Consider the following 15,126-nt stretch of genomic DNA (forward strand, 5'->3'; position numbering starts at 1 on the left):
TCATCTGTTTATCTATTACTTTATGAACTTGCTACCTCACAACTTTCTTCACTCATTCATCTATTGCTTTATCAACTTGCTACCTCACAACTTTCTTCATTCATTTATCTATTGCTTTATCAACTTGCTACTTTGCGACTTTCTTCACTCATTCATCTATTGCTTTATCAACTTGCTACTTTGCGACTTTCTTCACTCATTCATCTATTGCTTTATCAACTTGCTACTTTGCGACTTTATTCATTCGTTTATCTATTACTTTATGATCTTGCTACATCGCTACTTTCTTCATTCATTTATCTATTGTTTTTTACCAACTCGCTACTTCGCTACTTTCTTCACTCATTTATCTATTGTTTTTTATCAACTCGCTACTTGGCAACTTTTTTCACTTGTTTATCTGTTGCTTTCTCTCAACTCTATACTTTGCTTCGTTTACAATCTCTTATTTTGCTTTTTTAGAGAAATGCATTTAAGATACTTTCGCATTTTCTTCCAAACAAAATTGCAAAATACTAAAAATGCTTCGCAAACATTGAAAAATAACGCAGCTCTTAAAATATATAATTTGAACCCTGAAGTGCACTCACAAAGATCAATTTGTCAGCTATCAAACAAAATTAATAGTGACAAAAAAATTAATAAGGCCAACTGAAACTAGTTGTGCCAGGCAGTCAGTTGAATATGAGCAATTATATTTGAACATTTTATTTTATTATTTCACTCAATATGCCAGCAGATAGCCAAACTGATTTCAGTTATCAAACTATTGAATATCAAACAAATTGTTCGAAATATTACAGAAACATCCCTTATCCAATTCAGACAACCCTTTCCTAATGAAGTTTAAAATATTTATACTGTAAGGTCGAAATTTTTTTTAGTTGTCAGAGAGGAAAAATTATTTTTCAATAGTGATTCCAACTTTAATATTAGGTTGTCAGAATTAGATGAGGGATGTCAATATTAGACCAAATTATGATAATGAGCTTCATGAAAGATTTTTGAACTGCTTGATTGACACCACCTGTGACATAACATAACCAACTGTATGGCCCAAACTTTTCTAGCATCTATAGTGTGGTTGTGTTACAAAAATACAAGCTGTTTGTAGAAAAATAATACCTAACTTTCTAACTTTCTCCAGGCCTTCTCGATATAGGATGCTTATGCCTCAGGAAAAGATCCCCTAAAATCTTACTGGTGGAACATCCCTCTTTTGGGCAAAACCCTAAGGGTGAATTTTTTTGAAAATTTTAAACTCATTTTCAGACAAAATCATGTATATATACCATTTGAAAGTTCTCAAAAAAACTATATATAGAAGACTTTTAAACGGGTATAGCCGATTTCATTACCTAACTCAAGATAATTCAAGCAGAAGATGCAATTAATGGTCAATTTTAGACCAAAATATGACGAAAAGTGGAACTTGTGCACAAAATATCTATTTCAGGAAAAACCTCTTTTAAAGCCTGAAATAGCATACATTTGGGGGAAAAAAAAGAGCAAATTAAATTTGGCTTGAATTTAATTTGGTGGATGATGGAAAAAATTCAATTTGGCGGATTTTGACCAAATCCGCCAAATTTACTTCCCGCCAAAATTTCTTCCTATAATGTACACTTGAACAACCAAAACACTGGTTTTATGTATGTTTGAAAAGTTTCTGCTCGTGAAAGTTTGTACGTCTAAAGTAAGTAAAAGTTGAAAGGTTTAAATGAAACAAACTGATGATTTGCTGTTGATATGAAGCAGTCAGTTTTATTTTATGGCTTCATTCATCGCTTCATTTACTACATTAATGTTTCTTCATTCATCAGTAATAATTACAAAACAATTTTAAATAAAATGGCAGAAGTTCTTGAAGTTGGCATTGACAGAGAAGATGAGTTTGAAGTCGATGATGATGGTGAGTTTTTTCTGGTTTACTGCAAAACATCAAATTATTTTAACCTCATGAAAATATTTCAATTTTACTGCAAAACATCAAATTATTTTAACCTCATGAAAATATTTCAATTTTACTGCAAAACATCAAATTATTTTAACCTCATGAAAATATTTCAATTTTACTGCAAAACATCAAATTATTTTAACCTCATGAAAATATTTCAATTTTACTGCAAAACATCAAATTATTTTATCCTCATGAAAATATTTCAATTTTACCCCTCCGCTCACCTTTCCGAATGGGTTTAGGTGAGCAATAAGAGAGGAGAAGGTTTTAAAAGACAATGTTATTCTCCAGAAAAAGTTACTAAAAAGTTTCTAATAGCTCCCAAAAACAAAACAGGTTTAAAATTATATGGGAGTTGAAGGTTTGACTTTTTAACCGCTTTTAACCTTTTTTTACATGTTCTCCTCTATTCAGGTGGAAAATGCGTTGAGAAGAAAGTCAAATGTTTTTTAATGTTTCCAATTTCACAAAAAGCATTGATTTTCAATGAGACTGTCTACAGTTTCCAACCTAAGCACACTGTATCTAGAAAGATGTTTGAAGAGTTTTAGCCAAAATAGATTTGTTAATTTCTTTTTCACTACTTCTTTTATTTAGAAGAGATGAATCGACTGAAGTCCAGTAAATCAAGAAAGAAGAAGGGAAGAGGGTTCAAAGGTATTTAAAAAAAGATAACAATTATTTTAAAAAGAAAAAATCAGCCAAAAATGTCTTCGATTTCTCTTTTCAAAATGTGGATTGAAATTTATGATTAAAGAATGGCAACTTTTTAAAAAAGTTAAAAAATTCTTAAAATATCATGAAAAAAAAAATTCTCTTATTTTAAAGGTTTTGTTTTAAATAAGAGTGATATCATTTGCTTACTCATCAATTTCAATTTACAAGCTTTTTCACATTGAATTGACACGGATGTGGAGCAAGATTGGTCAGAAATAAGAAAAGAAAAACATATTTTTGCTTATATCAACATAATATAACAATAGGCAGACACTGTCGTGATACGAAATATGTGTCTGATATGAAACGGGAACATTTTATGTAAGAATAAAACTTTTAAAATAGGGCTGATTACTGATACTTAATTTTGATATTTGACATAGAAAGTGCAGACGCCAGATCAAACGAACCATTTGAATCAATTGAAGATGAGAAAGGAGATATTACTGGTCCACAAAAATGTAAGAAGGGATTTTCTGGATAGGGTAGAAAGTGAGTTGAAGGGCACAACAGGCTTACGTATCTCATCTATCAATACACCTTTTTGACCATAGCCACCAATTTTCGCGCGGGCATTTTTTTGTCCGCTTTTTCCAACTAAAACCGTCCCAGTCCTTTTTTTGCACCACTAGACAATAGAAAAATGCGTCAAATAAGTATTGGGATGGTTTTAGTGGGATGAAGCAGACAAAAAAATGCCCACGCGACTATAGTCGAAAAGGTGTATCTTCACTTTAAAAGATTTTCATTAGCTACCTCGTTTATCCAATCAGAATATAAGTGAAATCAAGCATTAGGCTTGCTCCATTCTATAGTGAGCGAGGTTAGGCACAAGGTTTTACCTGTGATGTTTTTAAAACTTAACTTTCCCAAGTGTTTTTTAAAGCAGAAAAAAACTGCAAAAGAAGACACGCCAATACTTCTCTTGCAATTGTACACGCTTTTTATTTTTATAAGAATAACTTCTATAAGAATATCAGGGTGAGATTTAAGAGCTAGAACAATAGGCTTATTGTTTAGAACAATAGAAAAATAAGAATAATGCTCAACCTCAGCCAAAGTACGCTATTCTTATAAAAAAAGCGTGTATATCATGATAACGTTACAACAGGGTTAGAAATGCATCAAAATTTTCCTTTTTCTGCCATGTTTTTAAGTAACCTATGGCTAACCGTACTTTATCTCGATTTTATTCAACCTTAATTTCTTCTCAGCGGTGGAGGGTTGGATTTTGTTTGTAACAAACGTCCACGAAGAAGCCCAAGAGGATGATTTGCACAATCTGTTTGGTGACCATGGAAACATCCGAAATATGCATCTTAATTTAGATCGAAGAACTGGTTTTCTGAAGGTATAATATTCTTTGTCTTCTATCAGGCGAGACCAATTTAATTTGTTGTTTTACGGGCGCGACCGACCCAGCATTTGCTGCAAACGAAAAAATAATAATATTGAATTTCCTATGCCACAAATTTCTAATACTAGTCATTTAAAAAATTTACACTTAAAAAAAGTTGAGTCGAATCTAGAATCATGAATTCTATGCACGAAAGATTTTATTACAAACTCCATCAAAAATGAATGATGAATTTCTAACCAAGATTATTTGAAAATATTACTTAAGCCTAATTCTCTTCCTTGATTAATGAAAATCTTATTTTTATTTTACCGACCGACCGACTCATATTTTGTCAACGATTTGCCCGTAGAACAACAAATTAAATTGGTCTGGCCTCAGCACACCTTACCTTAAGGGGATTAATTTAATGCTCGCGAAATCTAATCTTGCGCAGTTTGCACAAGGTTTGTCTCCTGAAATCTCAAAAACCCTTAGGACATTGAAAGAAAATAGTCAAAGAAGGCATTATCTTGCGAAAATGAGTCCCGCAAAAATTAAATTATTTCCGGCGAAAATAAGTTCTCGCGAATATTAATCCCCTTAAAGTAGTTAAATTTTAATAGTACATGGTTAAAGTTCAAGCAGAATATATCCTTTGCTGGAAACTGTCAGACTCAAAATCAAGGCTCTTGAAACATTCTTAAGTAAACTTTCAACCTGTGTAGCACTAACTGAAAAATTTCATTCTACATTTTAGGGATATGCTTTGGTCGAATACGAGACCTTCAAAGAAGCACAAAATGCAATCGACGCTTGTCATGGGGAAGATTTACTGGGTCAGAAATTAGAAGTTGGATGGGCCTTCACCAAAGGTGTCGTCAAAACCAAAAGGAGGTAAGAAGATTTTGCAAAGAGCAACAGATAACAGATTTAGAAATTTAAAAAAAGATTGTGAATTATTAACAAAACAACCCAAATTTGAAATTTCTTCTTGTCTATATGAGCTCATTACAAGCGGGAGATTCAACGCTTTTCTAAATCCCAGAGTTCGAGATTCAGAAAAAGCCTTACAACAGGTTTTCGTAGGGAACCCCTTAGATCAGGGCAAATTTTTGATTTTATGCTTCTAATAGGGGGTAGAATTGACAAAAAAAATTGCCTCTCGAATCTCCCGCTTGTAATGAGCTCTCATATAGACAAGGAGAAATTTCAAATTTGGGTTGTTTTGTTAATAATTCACATTCTTTTTTAAAATTTCTATAAATCTGTTATCTATATTAGCCCCCTGAAAATTTTCTGGCTTGTATATGTACTAAAGGGTGGTTTTTTATAACGTCATTTTTTCACTTCGTCTATTTGTAGAAAGCGTTGAAATGTCCAGAGAATGAAATATCTGTCAATGTCTCTCACGCTGAGATAACTGGAATAATTCAACAATTCATCTGGGATTTGGTTTCGAGTTCTTCTACTCGTAAACTAATTCAAGAATTCAACCCTTATACTTGTAAATAAGCTTTGTTTTATCACCGAAAGATAACCAGCATCATGGATGCTTTGATTTTTTAAAGAATGTCTATGATTTTGGTTCTTTTGAATTTTTCACATTATTTCTTCACTTCTTTTAAAGGCTTTATTTTTACATGTGTTTCCGTTTCATCATATCAGACACATCATATCAGGACAGTGTCTTGCAATTGTTATATTATGCTGATATAAATAAAGAAATGTTTTTCTTTCCCTCTTTCTGACCAATTTTGCTCCACATCCATGTCAATCCAATGTGAAAAAGCTTGTGAATTGAAATTGATGAGTAAGCAAACGATATCACTCTTATTTAAAAACAAAACCGTTAATCTTTTATGAAAGTGATATTGGGCTTTTCCAGAAAAAAAACCGTGCACCCCCTGTTGAGGAGGTCCAACCTTTTGTGACCTACCCCCTTGGAATTCCAGGCAATTTTAGGATCATACCCCTCTGGAATTGCGAATTTTTACAAATGTTCAATCATTACCCCCTTGGAATTCCGCTTATTTTTGAAGGATTTTCGTCTACCCTTATGGAATTCCACTGCATTTCAAACCTTACCCCCTTGGAACGGAAATGGACCTCCTCAACAGGGGGTGCACGATTTTTTTCTTGAAAAGCCCATTGGACACTTTGATATTTTTACTATTCACAAAATCTTATAGTCTTCATGTGACGCGAAAAATTATACAGTTTATATTTAAAGATTTTTTACATGCCAAATGTACCAATACGAGTTGAAGCCTCATTTAATGAACCTTTTCGAGGTACACAGGCTAGACTTTTTTTCTCATTTTAAAAGCATACGTACGCTAGTATCTATCTATTTTTGTTATCAGCTAATCTTCCTCTTGGATAAATCTCGAAAACTATATCGGTTGTTAGTTTGTATCAAAAACCTTTAACTATGTTTATTTTGTTGTGTTTTTATTTTAAGGAAAAAAAGGAAAAACTTATGTGCATAAAACTAAAAAAAAACAAATGAAAATATTAATGGGATGCCCACGAAGAATGCATATAAAAGGATTTTGGCATCATTATTCGCCAAGTATTGGAGCACTATAAAATGGTAAGTTTTAGTATTACGTCATGTGTTTTCTCATCAAGTTGAAAAATAGAGACTGTTATCAAAGCATAAGGTTTTTGAGTTTTAATTTGTATGAAGGTATGTCAAAGGTAATGTATTGAAGACTGGTTATAATAGTGCGCAAAGACTCATCTTAATGTAGTCGTAAAGAATTCTTTTAGCTCTAGTTTAGACGCCTATTCTAATTGTGAATTAAAGTGGGCATAAAGTTAGCTAAAGTCAATGCATTGCCCTTATTTAACGTCAATGCAATGACAAGATCTTTTCCAAGCAAAGAATTTAACTGCCAACTTTGGGCCCACTTTTGGCCTACTCTTACAATTAGAATAAGCAGGGCAGAAAGTCGGCCGTCTAAACTAGAGCTTAGAGAGACGTAATGACGAAGGACTTTTGAAGTTTGAAGCTTTTTATTTTTCATTAACAAAAAAAACTAAATTATTGTAAAATTGAGTAAAATTATAAAAATTCAAATAAATAGATAAATTTGGTCATCTCTTTGATTTAACATTGCCATGGTCTGAAGGTCTTGATTTTATCCAGAGTAGTCGGGTTTTTCATCCATTCAACTGCTTGTGAGAGGGTAACAAAATATACATCGTTCTTGCTCAACATGTTTTGAATGAACGCCTTCAAGCCTGATGAAAAAAGAAGCTTTCTCATTATGATGAAAGGGTAGTTTTGTAGAGTTAAGTTGATCTTACTGTGTGGACTGTGAAGAACAAACGCCTTCAAGCCCGATGTAATATGAAAGCAATAAAGCTTCGTTATTATTAAGGTCATGTTCGCACGCTACGATTCCGTTTCGCCCCGAAACGAAATGAAGCCATTCTATTGGTTAGAAGTGACGTAAATATTGAATTTAACCAATAGAATGGTTTCATTTTGTTTCGGAAGAGCCAAACGGAACCGTAGCGTAATCTAAGAAAGGGTATTCAAATAAAAGTAGAGTAAGAACTGTTGGTGAACGAAGATATAAAACCCAAGTAGATCTTACTGTATGGACTTGGAAGAACAAAATGCAAGTGAAAGTAGTCCTTGATGGACTCTCTAATAGCTTTAAATTATCAGATTATTTTTTATATTTGGCCTAGAGATACCTTTTATGGCTGTTTTTGGTCCTAAGAAATACCTCCAAAGATTTTGGCCCAATTATTTTCCATAGCTGAGACATTAGACTTTGAATTTTCAAATTAAAAACAATAGAAATCCAACGTAAAGACTGTAAAGACTCCTTTTTAGAAATCTCAAAGTCAAATGTCTCAGTATAAGTCTCGTAATAAATTTCAATCTTTTACCTTCTTTTCTGTAGACATTATGTATTCCTGTCATCCAATCAGAATGGCCAAACAATGGGTATGGTGCTCTCAATTGGTTGTAATGGCGCACAAAGTTGTTCAACAAGAACTCGAACACTGCTTCCTTGTTATTATCGAAACGGTAACATTGATCGTAGGCAGTACAAGAGACTATATTATCACGGAATGGAATTTTCGGGATCTCCCACAAGCCTGGGTAAGAGTCTAAAAAAAAAAATTATTTAGATATTTTCAAGCTAGTTTTCTAAAATTACTGTTTATGATTGGTACAGTCGTCTTTGTGTACATACATACAGCTCTTTTGTCCGTACACAAACCCAGTTTCAACGGGTTATTTCAAAATTCATTGCCGTAGAGGGTCTGTTGTCATTGTCTTTTCTCATTTGAAATTTTTCAAACCGACCGCTGCGATGGATTTTTTGTGAGAGAGGGGGAGACGATGAAAAAAGTGTTGCTATTTATAAATCGTACTTCATTGCAGAGGTCTCCGTACGGGAATTTTTTTTATCAAGCAGACAATGTGCACAGAGTGTACTACAAAGCGCTCTAATTCGATTTTAAAGTTGAATTTTTTTATCGAATAAGGGATTGTATCAAATAGTAGATAGTCGTTTATGAGAGTTTCTTTTGATGGTGACTTTCCATTTTAGCGAAAAATGGAGCATATTGAATAGTAAAAGGTTGATTTAAAGAGCTGTAAATTATTCAGAATTATTTCTATAAGGCAAAACAAAATCACTGAAAACTCGTTGTAGTGTTAAAATCTTGCTCTGATCTCTTATTAAAAGATTCTGTTTGGCCAAGATTGAGAATCTGCCTCCAGGGTCTATATAAAGTTCAATCAATGGGTGTTACTTACTGAGTTGGCGCTATATCAACACAAGTGTTGAAGTACATCTAGCGCTGTCGATTCATTACACCACTATAGACGATATCGGCTTCACATGAAAACTCAGATTTGACCCCCGAGAATTGCCCACAATGCTTTGTACGGAAAGAGTTTCACCGTGAACTTTTTTCTGCGCAAAGCATTGTGGGTAATATTCTCGGGGGTCAAATCTGAGTTTTCACGTTAAGCCAATATCGTCTATGGAGTGGTGTTGCCATTAGAGGGTACCACTTTCAAAAAAGCTCAATTAATGATTGTTACTTACTCAGTGGACAAGCATCCTTTTTTCGACATTCTTTCATCTCAGTAGAATAATCCAATGTGAACGGCCACCAGAGCTGACCGAAATGAGTTGCCAAAGAGGAGTCATATTCAAACCCATAATCTTTCAAAACAGCGTACAAGGTATCACCAGATGTTTGGAGAAAGGGATTTCTAAAGCCTTTGACGTTGTTGATTCCGTTCTCTTGTAGTTTGCTTCTCATGTTAACAACCTCACGAACGAGAGTATCGTAAGCGAGACCTTTCCAGTAACTCTCAGGTGCTGTGTGTGTCAAAGTGTTCACTCCAATCTCGTGCCCTAGATGATGAAGAGAGATTGCTCTTATTTTTTTTATAGATCAGGCGATTACTCTCGGTCGCGCAACCTTTCCCCATATGAAAATAGCTTTATTAATTTTTCGTAAGCCTAACATGTAGTATTAACGAATCCACGAGGCTTTTACAGGCCGAACAGGTCCCGTTTGGGATCTAATCCAGTGATGGAATTCCGCCTAGCAATGAAATGTAAAATTTCTTAGAATTTAGCAAAATTCATCAAAATATTTAAAATCTGGACTAAATTGTCCTTTTTCCGTCTTAGATTAAAATCATTGTTTTGGCCACTGTTTATATGTCACTAGTCACAAAACTTCCCGTAGAACAATATCTCACCTCTGTTATACAAGTCTTTGGTCAGTTTGTAATCATTATTGGTGTCTGTTACAAAGAAGGTGGCTTTTATCGGACAGCCGTTCGGGTTTTTCTTGCCATCAAATAATTCTTTGTACAATTCGTGATTGATGGAGTTGACACCTTAAAATTTGGGAAAAATCAATGATTTTCATGATCTGATAATTCTCTTTTATTGGAAAGCTGGCGTGGATAATTGTTCTCTTTAAAAGAGGTAATCAGATCTTGAAAACGTGATTACGGCGACAGTTTATCTGGCACTTGATAAAGAGATTTTCATCCGACACGCTAAAGCTCTAAAGATCTGCAAAATTTTCAACATCTGGAAGGTTTAGTTTACGGAATCTCGTCAATGATTTTGCATTAGGAGACTTGGACCCCAGCACTAGTTAATGGGCTTTTTCGGGAGCCGTCGATCCCAATCTTGCAATGCAACACATCAAAGACTAGCTATCATTCCTCTCCGATGGGAAATTGGTCCCCTCCTTTAGAGCTTTTGCGTGGGCGGCCGCCAATACGCCATCGGAGTATCAGATAAGGCAAAACTGTAAACGTTGTCAATGTCTGATAACCCTAAGTAACTTTTGAGTATAGTTTGAAGAAGAATGAAATAAAAGATCTGAAGAAATATGCTTACCATCTTCATAAGAGATGAGGATCATTTGAGGGACTTGTTTAGCTGATAAACCTTTAGGTGGTTGTCTCTCATTTGCACATGCGCAATTTGGGAGTTTACATGTTGTCTTGTCACATGGATCAGCCCGCTCTGTTCATAGTGGAGAGAAAATGAAGTTGAAGCATTTAATTTTCTCAGACTGGGAGAAAATGTATTAAACAGTGTTAAAAGTTCTTCGAATTTCCGTCTCAGCGAAGTATATAAAGAGACATTCACGTCTCAAAATTCTGCGTAATTCACCAAAATTTCAAGAATACGCATAGTAATATTACTATATAAAACTCATTTTCCGTCTCAGGTGAAGAACCACTGATAAAAACCATATTAGAACTTTTTTCTTATTCTCACTCGCCTATATATCAGGTGTTTTATCAGAGGTCAAGAAGCTGCTTAGAAATTGACCTGGCTTAAAAACCAGCTGAATCGAAACTATTTTATGAATTGAAAAAATATTCTTACCATATCGTTTCTTTGTGACAGGTTTGGGCGTGGTTGTGGGTTTGGTCGTCGGTGGGTCTGTAACCCCTAAAAAGAAGACAGCAATGATAAAAGTTCTTTCGTCTCGGTGAAGTTTATAAAAAGTCTTTTCCGTCTCAAAAACTTTGCTTAGTTCATCAAAGTTTCAAGAGTATGTTCTGAGAGACGGAAATCTTTGCTTTGACCAGTTTGTTTATTTCAACTGCCTTCGAAAAGGAGCATAATATGCCACCGTTGACAAATCAAAAGGGCCAATCACAAAATTAGTGTCTGAGAAAGCTAAGAGTTTTTCTGTCTAATAATTTTGAGATTGAACCTTTTGATTTGTCAACGGCGATATATTATGGCGGTTTAGCTTATAACGGTACGCAGATGCTAGAAATTGACTTTGCAATATCTCTATTTAACATTGTTACTACAGATTCATTTGATAGTTATATAGAAGGAAAAGTAGATGAACTTACTTGAACCACCGCCGGAACTTCCTCCCCCGGTACTACCACCTGTTGGTCGACCGTCTGTTGAAAATAAGAAAAGACAACACATTAGACTGGATTTGTTTATAATATGTGTAATAAATAGTAACATATGTGTTTTGTATGATAATATCAGTTTGTCAACTAAAATCAGTCCCTTCGTTATTACTTTCGTACTTTCTAATATATCGGAGATCAGTCGTTTGGTAAGCTAGACTAGCAACATATGGGAGGGTGTCTATGTTATTCAGTTCAAGCAGCACTACCTAGGCTAGAGACTTGAGGAATGACTAATTTGTTACACGTTCGATTTAGTATTATCCGTTTGTTTGAGTAGTTTAAAAGGATCTTTTATCTAATCTAAAATGAGCTTAGTAAAGCTCAAATTGCAGATGAAGAACGATAAACTCGGTATTCATAGTGCGGAAAGGGGTCTGACCCCCCTTCTTAAATGACCCCCCCCCTTCTTGGCACCCTCTAACCTTTAAAAATGCCTATCCTCCGAGGGTTTTGGGCTAAATTTTTATGGTAAAAAGGGAAGGGAAACAGTAAAGAAAAATTAAATCTGGCAAATATAATACCACTTTTTAGTGAAAATAAAGAACTCCTTTCATGCGGACCAAATTTCATAACAGTGCTGGAAAATAATCTACAATATATGTAAGCCCCCGCTTCTTAAATGACCCCCTCCTTCCTATCCCCCCCCTTTTTAATGAAAATTTCTGATCCCCCTTCTTCACTTTTTTGGAAGGTCCCAACTTTCATGGTATACATATTTTATCTAATTTCACCGTCAGCCAATGTGATTCGATGATAGTTAATAACTCACCGCAACCAGCGTATTGTTTCCAATTACAGAGTTTTCTTTTGACATCCCAATGCAAATCTTCAGGACACTTCAAAATGTGAACACCAACTGGTCCAGCACAAATAATATACTTGCCACAATTTGTTGGATGAGGACTGTACAATGGTTTCTTGTCGCAAAATTCTGTTAAAGAAATCAAATAAAGACTTTTGAACTACATCTTTTTCATGTATCTTCTTTGGAACTTCAAAGTATTTTAACTTTTTAATAGTCTTTGTGAAAAATTCAGATTTCGTTTTCAAAAACATTGACATTTTCACTTGCTAAACATCTAAAGTTTGGTAATTGTTCAATAATCAGTGGTATTCATGATATTCGTCATTGCAATGTCTTCTGATATACATCGCGGACCCAACATCTGATTCGTTGTAAAGGCGTGCATACAGTATAAATAATCTGTTAATGAGGTTTTGATTTGTCAGACCTTCGTGTTGGAAGAAGCGATCTTTTACTGAATGACTCCGTCACTGATTGAATAGTGAAGGAAAAAGGAGACTCTTACCTGGCTTTATGATAACATCTTCTTCATCTAAACAATGCACGATATTCGCTAATAAAACGAACGCTCCTACCGCTAGCAGCTTCATCTTATCCAAAATTGTGATACGTCTCAAAGATTTTTCTTTCTGTTGAGTTCTTCTTCTTCGATGCGAAAGAAAGATTGAATGAAATGAAGATACGATTCGCATTATCCTTTTCAAGGGATACAAGGATGTTACCTAATTAGCAATTACAAGTCAATTAAAAGGATGTAATAAACAATAATTATGAGTAGCGTCGTTATAGTACCACTTATAGCCAGTGATTAGTAAACAGATCGATTTCTTATAAGAATATATTGAAAAGCTATCAGTATATTGTCTTCAAATATCTAAGCGAACACCGACAATAACGTTTTGGGATTGGTTTGTTAGTTTTCAAAATCAACCCTAATATTATAATGCAGAGCTGTTTTCTTGAATTAAAGCCCTGGGAAAAACTGTATCCGCTATCTTCTATCGAATAACTTTTGAAAGTGGTACCTGTAAGCAAGCCATTGCAGTGTTAAAAATTTGCCTTAAACCTTCACAAGTGTTCTGGGAAACAAAATAGATCTATTCACTATATTCATGACGTAATATTTTCTACGGAAAGACCCCGGTTTTTGCCAGTAGTGGAAAATTTCATACAACTTTTGTCTAGTTTAAATAGCCACTACTGGCTTAAAACCATTAAAACCGTAGAAAACATTACGTAATGAATATCATGAATACTAGGGCTATCGTTGCCTTACCATACCGGGATCGAGAAACTACGCCTCCAGGGTTTATATAAAGCTCAGTGTCAGAGAGTCACTTCATCACACATTTTCTTATAACAAGAGCAACGGATTAAGAAAAACATTTGTCATCTTTCCTTCAGAAAACGTTCAATAACAATTGTACCGGAAATAATTGCTGATTATGTAATGCTCTTCTCAAAATACAAATTTATATCTAGAAAGCCAATATGATCATTGTCATTGTTGTTCTTTCTTAAACTTCATTTTCAGTTGTCCTTTTTGTTACACACAAAAGAGGTCCGAGGGGGTACTTAGGCAGAATGGGTGCCGGGTGTGCGAGCCATAAGAAAATTGAGTCTCTGTAAGGGTCCAAAAATCACGAAATTAAAAATTTCCTCTCTCAAAGAGTCGTGATTTTCCAAAATTTGGACAAAAATCGAGCGAAAATCGACAAAAATCGACGAAAATTTTGAGAAAAGTCTCTCCAATAGTCCCAAAATCGCCAATTTTTCCTCTATCTAATGGTCCTCGATTTTTCGATTTTTGACTCTGACATACCCGTCACCTCGCAAACCGCTTAGGAACGTGTGTAAGGCTTTTGGACTCTAAAACACCCATCTGCTCAGGAAATTGCACAAAACACTCACAAAATGGTGAGATTAAGAACAATAACAATTTTGAGGCTTAAAACTCACAAAGATTTAAGAACATCTAAAGGCTTCAGAAATTTTGGATGTTCTTTTATAAAGTGTGTTCTTCCTGCGCTATTATATACATTCAGTTTCGACACACCAATTAATTCTCTTCAATGCTTAATTAAGTACATTGATAATAGCCCTCTACCACCATTGAATGAACAACGGAAAAGAGTTTTATAATACTGTCTTATGTAATACGTAATTCATTGTCTTTAAGAAAAATTGTGTCAACTGACACAAAATCTTTAATAACAAATTTAAAAAAAAGTAACAAATGAAAAAACAAGTAACAAATATAAAATTTTAATCCAATTCATTGTTTCTCTCTGAACAATTGTTATCGATTGCTTTTGATTGCCTTCGATTGTCCATCGATTACCTTATCGGCCGCTTGTGGCGTAATAAGGGCCGGCGTAAAAGGTGCCGGCATTAAATAGGGCTGGCGTAAAAAGGGCCGATAAGGTACTATCGATTCTAGGATTAATCTGAAATCAAAAAAGTCGATTATCAACCAATTAAATCTTGAGTTTCTCTTTTCTTGACTTGACTTGAATTGTCATCAAATGCCTTACTTCGATTGATCGCACGTGGATCCACTTAACGATAAAAAGGCTAAAATGAACGCCTCTTTTAAATTAAAGTTTTTTTTTTTAAATAAGAGTGATATTGTTTGCTTACTCATCAATTTTAATATACAAGCTTTTTGGACCTACCTCCGGCTACCCCGGTGGAGGGCCTTTAAATTAACCCATGTCCGTTCGTTCGTTCGTCCGTTCGTTCGTACGTTCGTTCGTCTGTTGCCAGCTTTTCTCGGGATTGGCTCATTAGTTTTTTTTGATTTTTTTGCACAATGATGCAAAATGGCAATGCCCGAAATGTGACGGAGC

At 34.5% G+C, this 15,126-nt stretch overlaps 2 protein-coding genes across 2 annotated transcripts; one reads left to right on the forward strand and one right to left on the reverse strand.

Annotated features, from left to right (window-relative positions):
* The first annotated feature begins 1,823 nt into the window (after window positions 1-1,823).
* On the forward strand, window positions 1,824-5,586 carry LOC136800149 (RNA-binding protein 8A-like). Its single transcript, XM_067056761.1, has 6 exons — window positions 1,824-1,912; window positions 2,558-2,617; window positions 3,061-3,138; window positions 3,892-4,028; window positions 4,774-4,910; window positions 5,379-5,586. Exons 1-6 carry the CDS (start codon window positions 1,852-1,854, stop codon window positions 5,386-5,388), a joined length of 483 nt encoding a protein of 160 aa, XP_066912862.1. The 5' UTR covers window positions 1,824-1,851; the 3' UTR covers window positions 5,389-5,586.
* Window positions 5,587-7,015: 1,429 nt separating this feature from the next.
* On the reverse strand, window positions 7,016-12,950 carry LOC136800148 (chitin deacetylase 7-like). The gene is made up of 9 exons (XM_067056760.1): window positions 12,783-12,950; window positions 12,242-12,403; window positions 11,401-11,454; window positions 10,919-10,984; window positions 10,421-10,549; window positions 9,766-9,906; window positions 9,098-9,412; window positions 7,923-8,147; window positions 7,016-7,262 (listed from the first exon to the last, which is right to left on the reverse strand). The coding sequence occupies exons 1-9, from the start codon at window positions 12,865-12,867 to the stop codon at window positions 7,129-7,131; spliced, it is 1,311 nt and encodes a 436-aa protein (XP_066912861.1). The 5' UTR covers window positions 12,868-12,950; the 3' UTR covers window positions 7,016-7,128.
* Window positions 12,951-15,126: the final 2,176 nt, after the last annotated feature.

The sequence above is a fragment of the Clytia hemisphaerica genome, unplaced genomic scaffold (assembly GCF_902728285.1).
Source record: "Clytia hemisphaerica strain Z4C2 unplaced genomic scaffold, Clytia hemisphaerica genome assembly, whole genome shotgun sequence".
Lineage (NCBI taxonomy): Eukaryota > Metazoa > Cnidaria > Hydrozoa > Leptothecata > Clytiidae > Clytia > Clytia hemisphaerica.